This window comes from Acromyrmex echinatior, chromosome 14, assembly GCF_024713525.1.
Source record: "Acromyrmex echinatior isolate Ae372 chromosome 14, ASM2471352v2, whole genome shotgun sequence".
Lineage (NCBI taxonomy): Eukaryota > Metazoa > Arthropoda > Insecta > Hymenoptera > Formicidae > Acromyrmex > Acromyrmex echinatior.
The window spans coordinates 4,214,594-4,230,097 of record NC_141865.1 but is presented as its reverse complement, the minus strand read 5'-3'; the positions used below and the strand labels follow the sequence as shown (position 1 = coordinate 4,230,097).

Sequence of the window (15,504 nt, the reverse complement as noted above, 5' to 3'; positions counted from 1 at the left end):
CTATAGAAAATTTTATAATAACTCGAATAGCCTTTTAAAATAAGAGGATATACAAGATACTAGTGACTCGCTTATTTGTTAAAAGATGTTTGTCATTTACCATAACTACATATGCATAGCAGTACATGCAAGATATTCTTCTAGCACTAAGAGGATTGCAATCTTAAATGTAGTATTTTATGAAATTCCTTTATTTTATAGAATATCTTCTTAAAGTCGTATATAAATGGAAACTCCTCTGATATTAATAGATATTATCGAACCTAACGCTAAACGATAGAATATTTTATTTTGAACGTTGAAATCTTGAAATTTGGGTGTTATTTCTATGGCTATCGCTATTTCCTCGCATTATGTTGGGTGTTTAAAACATCGTGGCCCCTTAGCATTGAGCCCTGATGCGGTGCATGCCTCCCCTTTCAGTGCACAACCCTGAATATATATTTTTAATGTTCTTTAGCTTTTATTGCACCTGCTTTAAACTTTAACATAACCCCTGATTTGATCAGAAAACACGATAATGTCTCGGCGGTAAGTTATATGTACTTAACCTCTTCTAACAACATGTGTATACGTACAATAACACTATTAGCAGCCATATTGGATTCTATAACATTCCTGAGCATTTCTGATTGACTTATTTTAGACGACTGCGCATTCACGAGAATGGTACACCTTCCTTTTTATATTAAGAATGCTCGATCGATTCACGACTCCCCACTCAGAGATGCGCAGAGATATCGCGCCATGTCGCAAATTAGGCAAAAATTTGCGTCCTTCGCACGCAATACCGAAAGTAATGACATTTTCCGAGAGTATATCGCGTCAAGAGACTCACCGATTTCTTCCGGCCGCTGTGCTTCACGCGGACTCGCTCTATGGCGGCGTGACGTAGCAGAATGCTCATAATAGCTTTCTCTTTGTTGGACGGCACCCTTCAGTTCCTCCATGCCGAGCGACCTGTAGCTCCACCGGCGCCACCCTCTTTATAGGTTTGAGCCCTACAAGATCCTTTTCTCAGCTACGCTGCAGTTGGTCAGATACCTCTGCACATCAGGGTAACGATAGAAGATAATATACAGTAAAAAGAAACTTACTGATATTACATTGTACTGACTTTTCCTTATATTTTTTTAAGTTTATAGATTTTTCAATTCTAATTATAGAAAAGGATATAGTTTGTGAAATTCCTTCTGTTACTAATTTGCAATATATATGGAGTTTATTTGCTAGCGTTGCTAGCACTTTAATTTATTCCAAAGCTCAAAGTTGTATTTAAAAATGTTCTAATCTTACATAGAATTTTGAACAAAAATACCTAGAAAATCCAAGAATTCTCAGGAAATTTTACAAAATTTAATAAACATTCTGATAATCTAGAAAAGTATCTTATCATGTTTATGTAGTATAAACATGACGGATGATTTAATTTATTCACGGATTAAGGCAAGTGTCAATCACATTTTTTATTCGTGATTTTTCATACGCGTAGATGTTTAACGACAACAATGCGAAAGCGCAATTGATAAAGTAATAGTGAAAGGTAAACTGTGGACGGAAGTTACAAGTACGTAGAGTATTAAGGGAAGTCAGAGCCGGGGTGCATCGATCCTATCCCTTTTTGCGTTGACAATGTCTCATCAATACTTTCCTATCTTACAGATTGAAAATCGGGAAGCTGCTTAAACTAAATAATTACAATTTTATAACGAATGGAAAAAATGAAATGAGTTAAACAATAAGAAGAAAGCTATTGTTTTCATTAATATATAGTACAAAAATAATAAATATTTATAAATATTAGGATAATATTAAAATATTAAGAAAATAAGATATCATTAGAGTTAATAAGAAAGGAAAAAATTAACAATTACTTTTTTATTAACAATTAATTTATAAATAATTACATAGGAATCAAGAAGCAGAAATCAGGTTTGATCTGATATATTTCTCGCCGAGGAATAATATTACGTGATACAATGTCATTAATTATTAACATGTCACGTAAGTAATTATTTATATCCATCTACGCGATTTGCGTATCTAATGACGTTCTTTCCTCGCGCAGCATGTATTCGCGCATAATTTATATTGTGTGTCCTTTCGATAGTGCTACTATCATTTACAATTTGCAAGATTGTAAACAAACAAATCTTCCGTTGCACTCAAGTGCACACGTGTTGCAATTATTTGCAGCTTAATAATTTGCATAATAAGAATGACTGCGAATTGCGTCGTTCTTATTATGCCGCAAAATTCGTGCAGCGCGTCAGGACCGTCGGGACTTTCAATTAATTTCACAAACTCGGAGGGTTGTAACGAAAAATCTTATAGAGATAGACATTGTCTTCGATAGACTTGTCTTTGATTTTTATTATTAGATTATCGATTTTTTATGAATCTCCTCCAGTATATCGCTACGTTTACACTCGAACTATGTAAGATATCACTAAAGATTCATTAGTGTATTGAAAGTCAATTTTTTCAAAGCATTTCTCTTCCTTAATGTGCTCATAAAAAATACATACTCTTATTTTGACCTATACTGTGCATATTTAAAGCTGATCAAAATCCGAACAAAGTCTGAGTTCTATCCAATGATCTATTAGATGTTTATTTTTATATAATCAATTTCGTCATACTGAATTTTCTTGAGTATACGTACATGTAATAAAAATGTAATTTATAGTTGGTGTCAACTGTATATTTCTTTGGTATAGTACTATAAAGAACATTATTATTTTATATACTAACATCATAGTAATAATTATGAAAATAGAACTCCTAATCATAAATTACTTTACGAAATTACATTATTACAGATACGAAACACTTTTCTCGTTGCAATAACATCATGAAAATTGTTTTTGTTGTAACTTTTTTTGTAACTCAACAATTCCTTTTTTTATAATGAAAATTAGATTCACTAATGCACATTGATGCGGATTAAAACAGCTGACTTAATGTAAATGTAAAAGTGAAAAGTTTCGAATCAAAACATATAATTTCCGTTTCTATGATCGTCTCGTAAATGGTTTCATATATTAGTTTTTATACGTTAATTTAGAGTCTACTTTTTTTACTTTTGATGACAGAATTTACATTCAGAAATTTGGAACACCTATGGGTTCTCCGTTGCAGATTTGGTGATTATGGAAAATTTTTTTAAAGAACAAAGCTTTGGAGAAATTTGGAACTGAACTGCCTTTTTATTTTAGATATGTAGACGACATCGCGACTGTGTTTCCTAGTCCACTTAAATGAAGAATTTTTAGAGATATTTAACTCTTTTCATTCAAAGTTGCAGTTTATTTTGAAGATTGGTGGTGATCGGTTAAATTTTTTGAACATGATGATAATTAATATGAAAATTAGAATTTAATCTTTATCATAAATTAACTTTTTCGGAGAAGTATCTCAATTTTTTGTCTCTTTATCCTCTTTCACAAAAAAGAGGTGTTCTTAAACATGGTGGACAGAACTTTTTTACAATCTCATCCAAAATATCATAGTTTTAATTTTATTATTAAGACATTTTTGGACAACAATTACCCTATTAATTTTATTTTTGACACGATCAATTTAAGGTCTCTTTTAAAACGTAAGACGCTTAAACAAATAGATAAATCTAACATTGACAATAAAACAACTTCGTGATTTACCATCCCCTTTTTGCCTTGTATTTATGACAAATTAAAGTATCATCAAACATCTTAATGTCAAATTGTTTTTCTTCAGTTTGAATAAACTTGACGGAATTATTAAAGCACAAAAAAACGTTCTTCCTCGCGAGTCGAAGAAAAATATGGTTTACAAGATTAATTGTAAAAATTGCAATGCTTCTTATGTGGGACAGATAAGCCATAAATTAAAGACTAGAATTGAGAAAGATTAACGAACATAAAAATGATTAATAAAAGGAGTGGTAACTTGTCTGTTATTTCTGAACATAGATTAATTTGAACATGATTTTGATTTAAACACAAAAATTTTAGATAATGAGAGATATATTGGTAAAAGATTAGTGTCTGAAATGCTTAATATCAAAATGCAAAACAATGGCTTAAATTTGAAATCAGACACGGAGTTCTTGCACTATGCTTATACATAATTAATAAATTTTAATTCTTTTGATTGATGTAACTTAAGCAGCTATCTATATTGTTTTTCAATTCGATGACTTCTGGCAATGTTGTTTCCTTTCTTATAATATTTATTTCTTAATGTTCTGTTACATAAGTTGAGTCTGCTTTTGACACTGCGAACGTTATGTTCTTACAAGAAATTTAATTTGATTTTATCTTTTTGTTTTGTTGTCAATTTTAACTTCCAAGATAACTTCTTTTAAAAAAGCAGTAAATTACTGTTGTCTCCATACATTTATGCAAATGTTCTTGATGCATAACATTGATCGTCTTGGGATTATGCCACCTTGGTCACTAATTGGAAGTGTTGTTTTAGCTCTAGCCATTGCTTAATATATTTGTAGAAACAACTTCACTCCATGAAAACCAACGCGTCGAAAATAATTCAATCAGTTTAGGTGGTTGTTTTCTGGCATTAATTAATTGATACATTTTGCTGTATCCTCTCATGTGACGAAGAGAACTATAAGAAAACTATTTTCTCGTCTTTTGTAATAAATATTTAACTGTACATGGTAATTCGTCGCTTGTGTTGGAGGCACATAGATTTATCGAGTGACAAACGGACTGTGTCAGTTATAAATGTGGGATCTTTTCTTTCAATAACGTGTATAAGCTATGACTTCCCGCAAAGGTTGTTCGCACTATTCGTTCCTATGCCAATATTTTCGTAGTTTAGTCCTACTTCAGACATAAATTCTATAAAATATTCGTAAAGATTCCAGCAGTGACTTCATATGTTTCGCTGAATTCAAGAAAATCCACTACAAATATATTCAGTCTCTTACTAAAATAATGCACACAATATGCCATATATTTAACAACACATCAATAGATTCGTCTAGTATTATTGAAAAGGGCTCTTCTCCAATATCTTCAATAATTTCTTTTAATATTGTCGGAAATATAATTTTTAATATTGTCATAAAAATTTTTATTCTATACAGTCGCAGTTTTTCTAAATCGTTGCCCTTTCCACATTCTTTCAACAAATCATTCAAATGATCTACATTTCTTATTGAAATTGAGCTGTGTGCCACCATAAGCATGCAAGCTTAATTTCAATCATTTTAATAGAAGTTGAAAGTAATTCAATACTTATAAAATTATTTTTAAATATTGCTGTAGAATATTTATTACAGAATGAATTCTACAATACAAAATATTAGCATAAAGAAATTTAAAAAATATATTTAACAAATAATAAAAGCATTTAATACTTTAATTACTCATTGAGCACTCAATGAATTCTTGTATTTGATTGGCATATTCCGTTAGATCTAAAAGTATAACAAGAGCTCACTAAGCGCGGTTTTAAGAACTACATATTCCAAAATTGACTGTCTGTACTACAAATCTAAAATGTACATAACGTAAACCATAGCATTTTCAGCGCTGGCAGTAAATTTGGAACACAGCCAAGGAAGTATTAAACTTATATCACAGACTGCTAGTGACTTTTGTATTTTAGGATTTCAATGCTCCCGCCTTGCTTTGATGAGTTTTTGTAAATCAGATTTATGGGTACATATAGCTATACGACAAATTTTACAATAGGCCTCGCCTTTTCTAAAAAAAAAAAGCCTCTGGTGCATGAGACAATCATCCTTCACAAAAGTTACATTGCTTATTATTTGCATTGTATCAAAGAAATAGATAAATGAATTTGTTCAACCCAATGACATATATACATAGACCAAGCATTCCCATGACTTAATGGTGAGAGATGAAGCCAGAAATTTTGACAGTTTATGTGGCGTTTAGACCCATGCTACTTCATCTATCGCACTGCTCTTATCAAAATAGAAAGAAACGCAATGGATCCTAAACGCCACATAAATTGTCAATTTTCGATTTCAAGCTGTAGACAAAATGTTTGGTCTATATATGTCATTGATTTAATCTAAATTTCCAAACTAGCAATAAATAATAAAAAAATATCATTCGCTAATCGTAAAATATAATCGTAAAATACAATTTATCTTTAAAATCATTTTTTCTTCACGACAATGTGTTGATAAATACACGGTTTGATGTGTTTGCCCATTTTAAATGTAATAAAATGATTTATCCGAAAAAATAGCAAGCGAATTTCAAAAATGTTAAATGATAACTTGATACACATTACAGATATCTATACGACTGCATTTGGAAACATCATCCAAAATGCCCTCATATATCGTTTTATCCTTGTTGTTTACTCTTGTTGTTAAACAAGAATAATACACGATAGCACTCAAGTGATATTTCCGAATGTAGCCTTAACTGATTGTGAATCAAGAGAATGGTATATATGTATATGTGTAATATGCGTAAGTGTTGTGTATCTATACGCAAAATTAGGGCGACCATTTTTTGGCTCATAAATCAAGCACGAATATATTAGGTGTTGGAATTAATTCGTAGCGTTTTTTAATGAAAGAATGTTATTTATTTCACATGAGCATTAAAAAATACATTAATGAAAGTACTTCCCATCACTTGTAAAACGCTACGAATTAATTCCAACACCTAATAATAAGGTATTATTGTAAAAAGGTTGAGGGGATATTGGTTGGACAATACTTAGGATTTATTAACGGTATCTATGTTTATTACTGACTAATCCGTACATTTTACGTTATTTTACACAATTAAGAATTTGTACTTCATTAATTTTACTAAATTGTTATTTTTTTTTGTTTCTCTGCAGACAGCGAAATAATAATAATGCACCGCATTTGCTGTACACGCGGTTAGAGAGGAGACACATTATTTCCACAGAAATCGCGATGAGAATAATTCATGTGACTTATGCAATCCCGTGACAATTTGTTTCACCCTGAAATACATTTACGTTTCGATCTGCGGGATATGAACGTTACATCCCGCGGCTACAACGAATGCAATCGTGAACTCTACCGTGATATCACAGTAGGAGCTCGCTCTTGCGAAACCGAATGATGCTTCGAAATGTTACCAGGGAACTGTCGCAAGAAATAATAAAAAATCGCATTAGAATCACAGAGATGCGGCGAGACAAATTGGATTATGTCGTTACATCCATTATTGAGCAGATCGAGTCACGATTCCTTGCTAGATGCCAATCGTGCGGATTAATAACGTTTGAAATCACGGCGTGAGCGGCAAAATCCACGCGAATAGATATACTTATTATATTGTTCGACAAAACAACACCAGAACGAGACAAAGGTTTTTTGACATTGAATAGGAATCCGACTTCCAAACTGTTCCATCACATTATAATTTTGAGAAATTTAAAGTCGCAAAAAGGGCTATTTTTACATATTTTATGTCATATTATAACTATGATATGTGACATGTTGGAGAAATTAAAATGAAGTATATTATAGGACCCTTAATCCTCAAAAGGATTTTTTAGCCTATAGTTAATAAGACAATCATAGTTAAATATAGAATCTATATTATTAAAAAGTGAATTGGATCATTAATGATTTACTAAATTATGTTTATGTTACGTCGTCCTGTTGTTCGTATAAGCAAAATTTTTTGTTATCTCACACTATATTTTTTTTTTGTAATTCAAGTTTACATCGTTCTATATGAATTGCTTATTAGTTTAATTGTTTTGCGTGAATATTCTATGTCAAAAATTATTAGAGGCTAATATTCAGTTAATCGTATTGCTCTCGATCGTATTTACTTAAAAGAATAACAAAGTATAAGATAATTTTAAGATCTTTTATTAAAAAAGATGTAATGGCCATAATGATCAAAGCTAGATCCTTAATGCTTAAATAATTCAATCTGAATTACTATATGTAGGTATAATATACATATAGTAATTCAGATTGAATTATTTAATACAACATTATGGTCGTCTAAAAATGAAAGTTGTTAGTTGTTCCGAAAAACATGATGACCTCGGCTCTAGCTTTTGTTATTTTCAAAAACAAACTTTTATGAGATTGATCTTTACTTAGTCTAATGAGCGGTTTGATTGTTATGAAATAATATATAATTGACGCGCAAAAGCTTTCATTAAAAGTCAACCCTTTTGTTTTTTTCTGTTCTCTATATAGCCATGAGGGGATGAGTACTGGAGCAGGAGATGGAGGTGCAGGCAGTGTAGGAGGTGTTCAGAACAGCGGTGGTGGCAGGAACACTCCGCCGCATGGCTCCCCTACCCCCATGGATAAGGCGACTTTAAAAGTCCATCTTCCCAACGGTAAGTTATTTCATCATCTCATTAAAGAATTCGTTACATTAAGCGAGAAAATAGAGGAACCAATTGATGAAACTCGCTTGCTTCTCACTAGAACAAATAAAATCAGTATTAAAGTAATAGTTTAAAGACTGCGATGTGAACAACACAAACAATTAAGAATAAAATCAATTCCAATCCTGTAAACTGCGCATCGAAATTATTTTCAGTCTTGAAAATCCTTTTTGGATTACTCGTTCTCTACAAAGTGCATTAAAAACATAGAATTTGATTACTCTAGGTGATAAGAAGTATTGAAAAAAGGATTTATATCGGGATTCTCAAAAGGTTAAGATAGTCAAAGAGGATGTTTTACATTATTATACGCACTTTTAGTGTTCAAAAACAAAGCTCTTAACAATTGGCCAAGCTAATAACCGCTTATAAGCTTTGATATTAATATGTGTTTCAAGTAATGATCACAAGAGCAACCCTTATGAAAGCCAAATTGGGAAACCGAAAATAAACCTTCCAATTCAATGAATCGTTCAAGTCTTTTAATAATCAATTTTCTAATAGTATACCTATACAAGAGGCTAAAGAAATAGGTCATAATCTTTTCTTATTAGGGATAAGAATCGGGATAATTTCTTATTAGGGATTAAATTCTCTCCATGCATTAGGAAAATTACATAAAATATCATCTCCATTAAAAGAAAGAAATAGGACTTCAACCGCTGAAAGAGGTAAAGCACGAAAGAAATTTACACATTAATTAGATCAGGACCCGCAACGCTTTTAATTTTTTGAGAGTTTATCAATTTAATAAGTTCTTCAATTTGAAAAATAAAAATTTTATCAATTGAAAGAATATTTAAAAGATTATCAAACTTATCAAGACGGGGCCAAGTTATCCACAGTAGGATCAACCGTTTCATTAATAGATATGTGAAATGGAAGATTAAGTTTTGTATAAGCGCAATTTTTAAAGAAATTAATCATTTTTTAGAAAAATAAACTTTAATCAATATATCACTGATAAATTTTTAAAAATATTTTTTTATTTTGAACGATAATTTTCCTGGCTTTATAAGAGGCTTGCCGATAAATAATCCATGGACAATGAAGATTTTAAAACGTCATAAGCTTTCTTTCACTCTTCTACCGCCTCGCTACATTTACTGTCCCTGTCCTACGACTTAGGTCGAACCTTAGGGACAGATTTGGTTAATGGATTTGAATAATATATCGAATAAATTGCATAATATATCGAATTTAATTAAATGGTTAAAATTATCAAGCACAGCCAGTTTCAAAAAAAAGAATCTAAAACAATTTTATGCCATGCTTTATAAAATAAAATATTCGTGAGTAAAAAATTTCGAGGAGGTTGAATTCTTTCATAAATAAGATTGTTAAATTTAGATCTATCAAAATTTTTTAAGAATATTTTAGGTCTACTCGAATTACTTAAAGTCATCTCTGAATTAAAAACCCCAAGTATTTCTACCAAGATAAGACAGTGAATCATCACTATAAAGTTCATTCAAAACTGACTATTGACAAGAAAAACTCAAACTAGTCGAAACAATCATTAATCTAAATCACTATTGCAATTGTATTAACTGAAATTCTTGTACCACTACCATCATTTAAAATAAAAAATGTGAAATTATATATAATTTCCATCAAAGATTTACCAGTATGGCAGTATGATTATCTCTAGATGATCCCCAGAGATTATGTTGAACGTTTAAAATCCCACCCACGGAAAATCGAATCGGCAGAATATTAAATAAACGCAATAAATATTCGAATCATCTTTAAATCCAAAAAGATAGAACAAATCTTGAGAAATCCTAAAGATCAAAAACTCAGTTTCGCAGTAGTATATAAAATACTTTATTCCTGCGAAGTACACATTGAGAGACTGGGGAGACATTGGGAGACTGGGAGAATGATCAACTTACGGATAAAAATCACCAAGGTGATGTCAGATTAAAGCACGTTACACGGTCAGCATTATCAGAACACAACATTGAAACATCAAGTATACAATAGCCAACATTACATCATATTAGGAGTGTGATTTAGTTTCGAGGGTTTTTTTTCTCAAAAACTGATTTATTTAAATAAGATAATGAATGAATACCTTAATCAAAATATTTTCCTTCATTTTGTATAACTTTTACCCATCTTTTTGAAGATGGATTCCGTGATAATAAAAAGATTCTGCTTTGGAGTTGATTCAATTTTCAACATATTTTTACGCATCTTTGAAAGTGTGTATCCTCTAAAGCATGTTGCATCAATCGGAACAAGTGAAAATCAAATGGAACAATGTCTAGAGAATACACGGAGTGTGGTAAGATTTCCATTCCAGTTCTAATAGCTTCTTCATTGATAATGCAACATGAGGTCGAGCATTGTCGTGAAGAAGGATCATTTTGCGTTATTTATTCGCAATTAGAAATCGTTTTTTGTCTAATGCTCGTTTTAATTTGTATAATTGTTGTCGATAACAATCAGCTGCCAACAGTTTCTGCTAGATTTAATAGTTCATAGTATACAACACCTTCTTGATCTCACCAAATACACAACATACCTTTAAACTATTAACTAATATTGCGCCTCGAAGTGAATGTTGCTGGTTGGCCTGGATCAACCCATGACCTTTTTCGTTTGGGATTATCAAAATAAATCCATTTTTCATCCTCAGTAACAATTCGGTACAAAAAACTCTTCTTTTTTTGTCTAGAGATCAACGAAATGCAAATGTTCAATCGGTTCGCAATGGCATTTTCCGATAACTGATATGAAACCCATTTTCCTTCTTTGTGAATCTTTCCCATAGCATGTATAATTTCGTAACTGTTGTACCATCAATATTTAATTCTCTGGCAAATTCTAAAGTGGATTATGCTAGATTTTCGTCTAATAATGCTTGCAAATCTGCATTTTGCAAATCAGCTTTTTTAGTTGTTCCGAGCGATCTTTGTCATTATCATTGAAATCATTACTTGTACATCATCTGAATCAATATTCACATGTCTTAATTAATGGAGCAACATTAATTATCATAAATTTCTATCAGAATTCAATGATTTTTAGTCGCCTTTTTTTCTGATTAAAAAATGAAAGCAACGCATATCGAAAATGCTCTTTAGGAAGTTCCTTAGGAGCGTTGCTTTCATTGTTAAAATAGTATAAACATGATATTTACTGCGTCTATTGTTAGAAAATGATTAAATATCATTAAGTTATAATAAAACATTAAGAAATATTAACTGCGATTGGAATGTCTTCGGTAACATTGACATTAGTCATTAGTGTCATCTCTTGCAAAACCCTCAAAACTAAATTACACTCCTAACAATGTTCACGAAATGACATTCTAAGAATGGATTTGGAAATGGAGATAACCCGCGAAACGCATAATTTCTGAATATTAAGGGCACTTTACTTGTTCGCGGCCTTTCGGGCTCGGCTTTTTTGTCCATAAATTGGTTTGTAGTGTTTCGATATCGACAATACTGTATATCTGAGTTGTGTTTGAGGTGAGATTAGTACTTCTACCCGAGAAAAATCTTCGGCCAACGAAATACTTGAAAATAATCTTTGAGATATCTAAGGATATCACATTGCCGTTTTTACCACAAAAAAAGTTTCACGTGTTTGATAAACACATCTACGATATTCTATGTATTTCTTCGCAGTATTCAGTTAATCGACAAAATCAAAATGGTTGACATACACCACTGCAAATGGTTCGCCCAGTTTTGGATTATGAAAAAACTCTTTGACTTTACTCGATGACTTCGGAAACGATGCATTTAATGCAGTTCTGTATAGTATGTGTACGCGAATTTTGTTTTTTTATTGATGGACCAGTACTTTTCTTAATAGCGCAAAAGTTTTGTCAACACCAAAATGTTCGTGATATTTATGTAGCACTTCTTGCTCTACGGCTTGCAACACATAAAATGAAAGATCACCCTTTTTTTTCGACATATGAAGCCGTTTCTCATTTCGTACATTTTATTCTACTCAGTTTTATTCTAATTGCGATCTAATCCCCTTATCGCGATATCCTGAGATTGACACACGGATAAATTGAACTCATATTATCCTCGACCACCACCAAAATACTATTCGCTCGACATCAATATGCACTATCTTTTTTTCTAGCCGATCATCACCAACGCGTTATCCGTAACTATCTTGAATGCAAATAAATGTGAACCTTATAAATAAATGTAAAATCGTTTTACATAAATAATCGTTAGCGTCTCTGACTTTTAGAGAATAAAAGATTGGATGGAGATATTTATCGGTTTTTCGTTACATAAGCACCGTACCAAAACCTTGTGAACTTACGTCAATGTAATCCAATGTAATCCCATCGGATCATCCGGACTGTAAATCGACAGAATTAGAGCCTCTATTAATTTTCTCTTTAATAATTTAAATGCTTCCGTTTGTTTCTGATCGAACTCAAACTTCGTTCTCTTTTTAAGTAATGCATTTAATGGACCAGTAATTGTCATTAAATTTTCGAGAAATTTTCTAGAATATAAGCTTAACCTGAGAAAGCTTTGCACATCCCGTACATTCTTAGGGATGGAGAAATTTGATACGGCATTGATTCCGTGATCACTTGGACGTACATCTTCCTGCGAAACGATGTAACCTAAGAGTTCTATTTTTTCATATACAAAATCGACATTTATCTAAGTGCAACTCGAATAGGTTTTGCAGAAAATGAAATACTTTATTGACATGAAGTTAGCATTCCAATATTAAAATTCCATAGTTTTGATCTGAGAAGTTCCCATTTTTTTTTTTTGACGAAATGAAGAGTTTTAAATATTTAGTTTAGAACAAGAGTTCCGCTTAATAATTATTTTTAAATAATTTTTTAAAAATAGTACTAACTTCTTATCGAAAATCGAGATCGAATAGTTCTGAGTGACTTAATAGCTTCATTTTGTGTATATCTAGAGCTACAATTCCAGATACATAAAAAAATGTCAAGAAAAAAATTAAAAATTTTTGAAAAATTAATTTTTAGATACAATAATTCTGATTAGAGTTCCCGCTTTTTTTAACAAGACGAAAAATTCTCTATAGTTTGCAATGCGAGTTTTGCTTAATAATAATTTTTGAATAATTTTTAAAAAATGAGATGTTAACTTCTTATCGAAATTTGAGATTGAATAGTTTCTGAGCAGTTTAATAGCTCTATTTTGTGAATATCTAGAATTTCTAATACATAAAAAAACAATTTTGATACATAACAAAATTAATAAAAAAAATTCGAAAAAATCCTTGTATACAATAGTTTTGACATGTTAATTGTTATTTTATCTATTTCAAAGAGTTCTCAGTGATTAAACATAGAATAAAAGATACAAAACATACAATAAAAGAGATATATACTTAAAACAAAATATGAAAAATTGATTGCAAAAACAATCTCTTTATATATAAATTTTTTTTTTAACTTTATTATGTGTCAAAATTGTTTTTTTATGTGTCGGGAACTTTAGATATTCATAAAATAGAACTATTAAACTATAAAGAACTTATAAATTATAAAGTTATAAATTGTAAAAGTTATTTACTATAGAAAACTCTTCGTTTTGTTAAAAGGAAGCGGCAACTCTAAACAGAATTATTGTATCAAAAAATTAATTTTCCAAAAATTTTTATTTTTTTTTATTTTTTGAAATTTTTTTTTATACATCAGGAACTCTGGACATTCACAAAATGAAGCCGCTCAGAACTATTCGATCTTGATTTTCAATAAAAAGTTAGCACCCCATTTTTTTTTAAATGTTTATTAAGTGTAACTCTTGTTAAGGCTCCTGAGTGCTCACTTCAGCCATATTGAATCGTGACATCGTAAAGAAATGTGGCATAAGCGTCACGTTGATTTTTCTTGCATGTCGTTTATAAATAAAAAGGATTTGGACGAAATGAAATGATGAGATCGCTTTAAAATACTTGTAAAAATGGATGAAAATTATCCTTATCTTCCTTGACAGTCAGTAAATAGTCATAAAAGGCACGTAAAGTTTACTAGTTTTTATTCAATACGCATGCATAGCCTATTTTCATTTCACAAGCCTTTTTCGATTCTTTACTGATTATCAGGGGAGATAAGGAGAGTCTTCATCCATTTTTACAAGTGTTTTAAAGCGATCTCATCATTCCATTTCATCCAAATTCTTTATTTACAAATGGTATGCAAGAGAAATCAACTTGTCATTTCTCGCTTTTGATGTCACAATTCAATATGGCTGACTACTCAGGAGCCTTAAATATATAGAACTCTTCGTTCAAAAGGAAATGGGAACTTTAATCAGAACTATAAAATTTCACTGTGCTAACTTCACAGACGCATTACAAAGGCGGTACATTTAATATTAGATGTTCCGGTTTGTTTTGAGGACTCACTACAAATAGCTGTAGCTATAGATCTACTAAAGATATTTTGAAATTGAGTGTATCATTCATTTCAAACTTTCTATATTTCTAAAAATAATTTAACATAAGTTTTATGCATTTGTAAACATAACCGTACACTTTTGCGATTGAAAATGGAACGTGATAAAAAGCGTTTTCGTCAGCTGCTATCTTATTGCTTTGATTCGAAGAAAACGGCTGCAGAAGCTCATTGATTCATCTCAGAAACTTATTCTGAATTCGTTTTATCAGTTAAAACGTGTGATTACTGATATCGACAATTTAAAAGTGATGATTTTGATTTGAAAGACAAAGAACGTTCAGGTCAACCAAAAAAAGTTCGAAAATGCCGAATTACAGGCATTGTTGGATAAAAATTCAACTTAAATGCTTGAAGAATTAGCTGAAGCATTAGATGTTGGTAAATTGACCGTTTCTGTTTACACGCAATGGGAAAGATTCAAAAAGAAGGCAAATGGGTTCCACTATCTGAATTGGCTATTCAAAATTGTTTAACCATTTGCATTTCGTTGCTTTCTCATCACAAAAAGAAGCAGTTTTTGTATCAAATAATAACCAGCGATGAAAAATAGAGCTACTATGATAATCCTAAACGTAAAAAATCGTGGATAAATCTAGGCTAACCATCAACATCGATGCCAAGACGCAACATCCATAGAAGTAAGGTTTTGTTATGCATTTAGTGGGACATGAAAAGCGTCGTAT

At 31.1% G+C, this 15,504-nt stretch overlaps 1 protein-coding gene across 4 annotated transcripts in view; it reads left to right on the top strand.

Moving 5' to 3' along the window:
* Positions 1 to 15,504, top strand: part of Fak (protein tyrosine kinase 2 Fak) — a 68,993-nt gene that overhangs the window by 43,686 nt on the left and 9,803 nt on the right. For all 4 annotated transcript variants that reach the window (XM_087413394.1, XM_087413392.1, XM_087413391.1 and 1 more), the window contains one exon: positions 8,189 to 8,334. In XM_087413394.1, coding sequence (XP_087269520.1) covers positions 8,199 to 8,334 — 136 coding nt within the window. In that variant the 5' untranslated portion in view covers positions 8,189 to 8,198. The remainder of the gene's footprint in view (positions 1 to 8,188; positions 8,335 to 15,504) is intronic.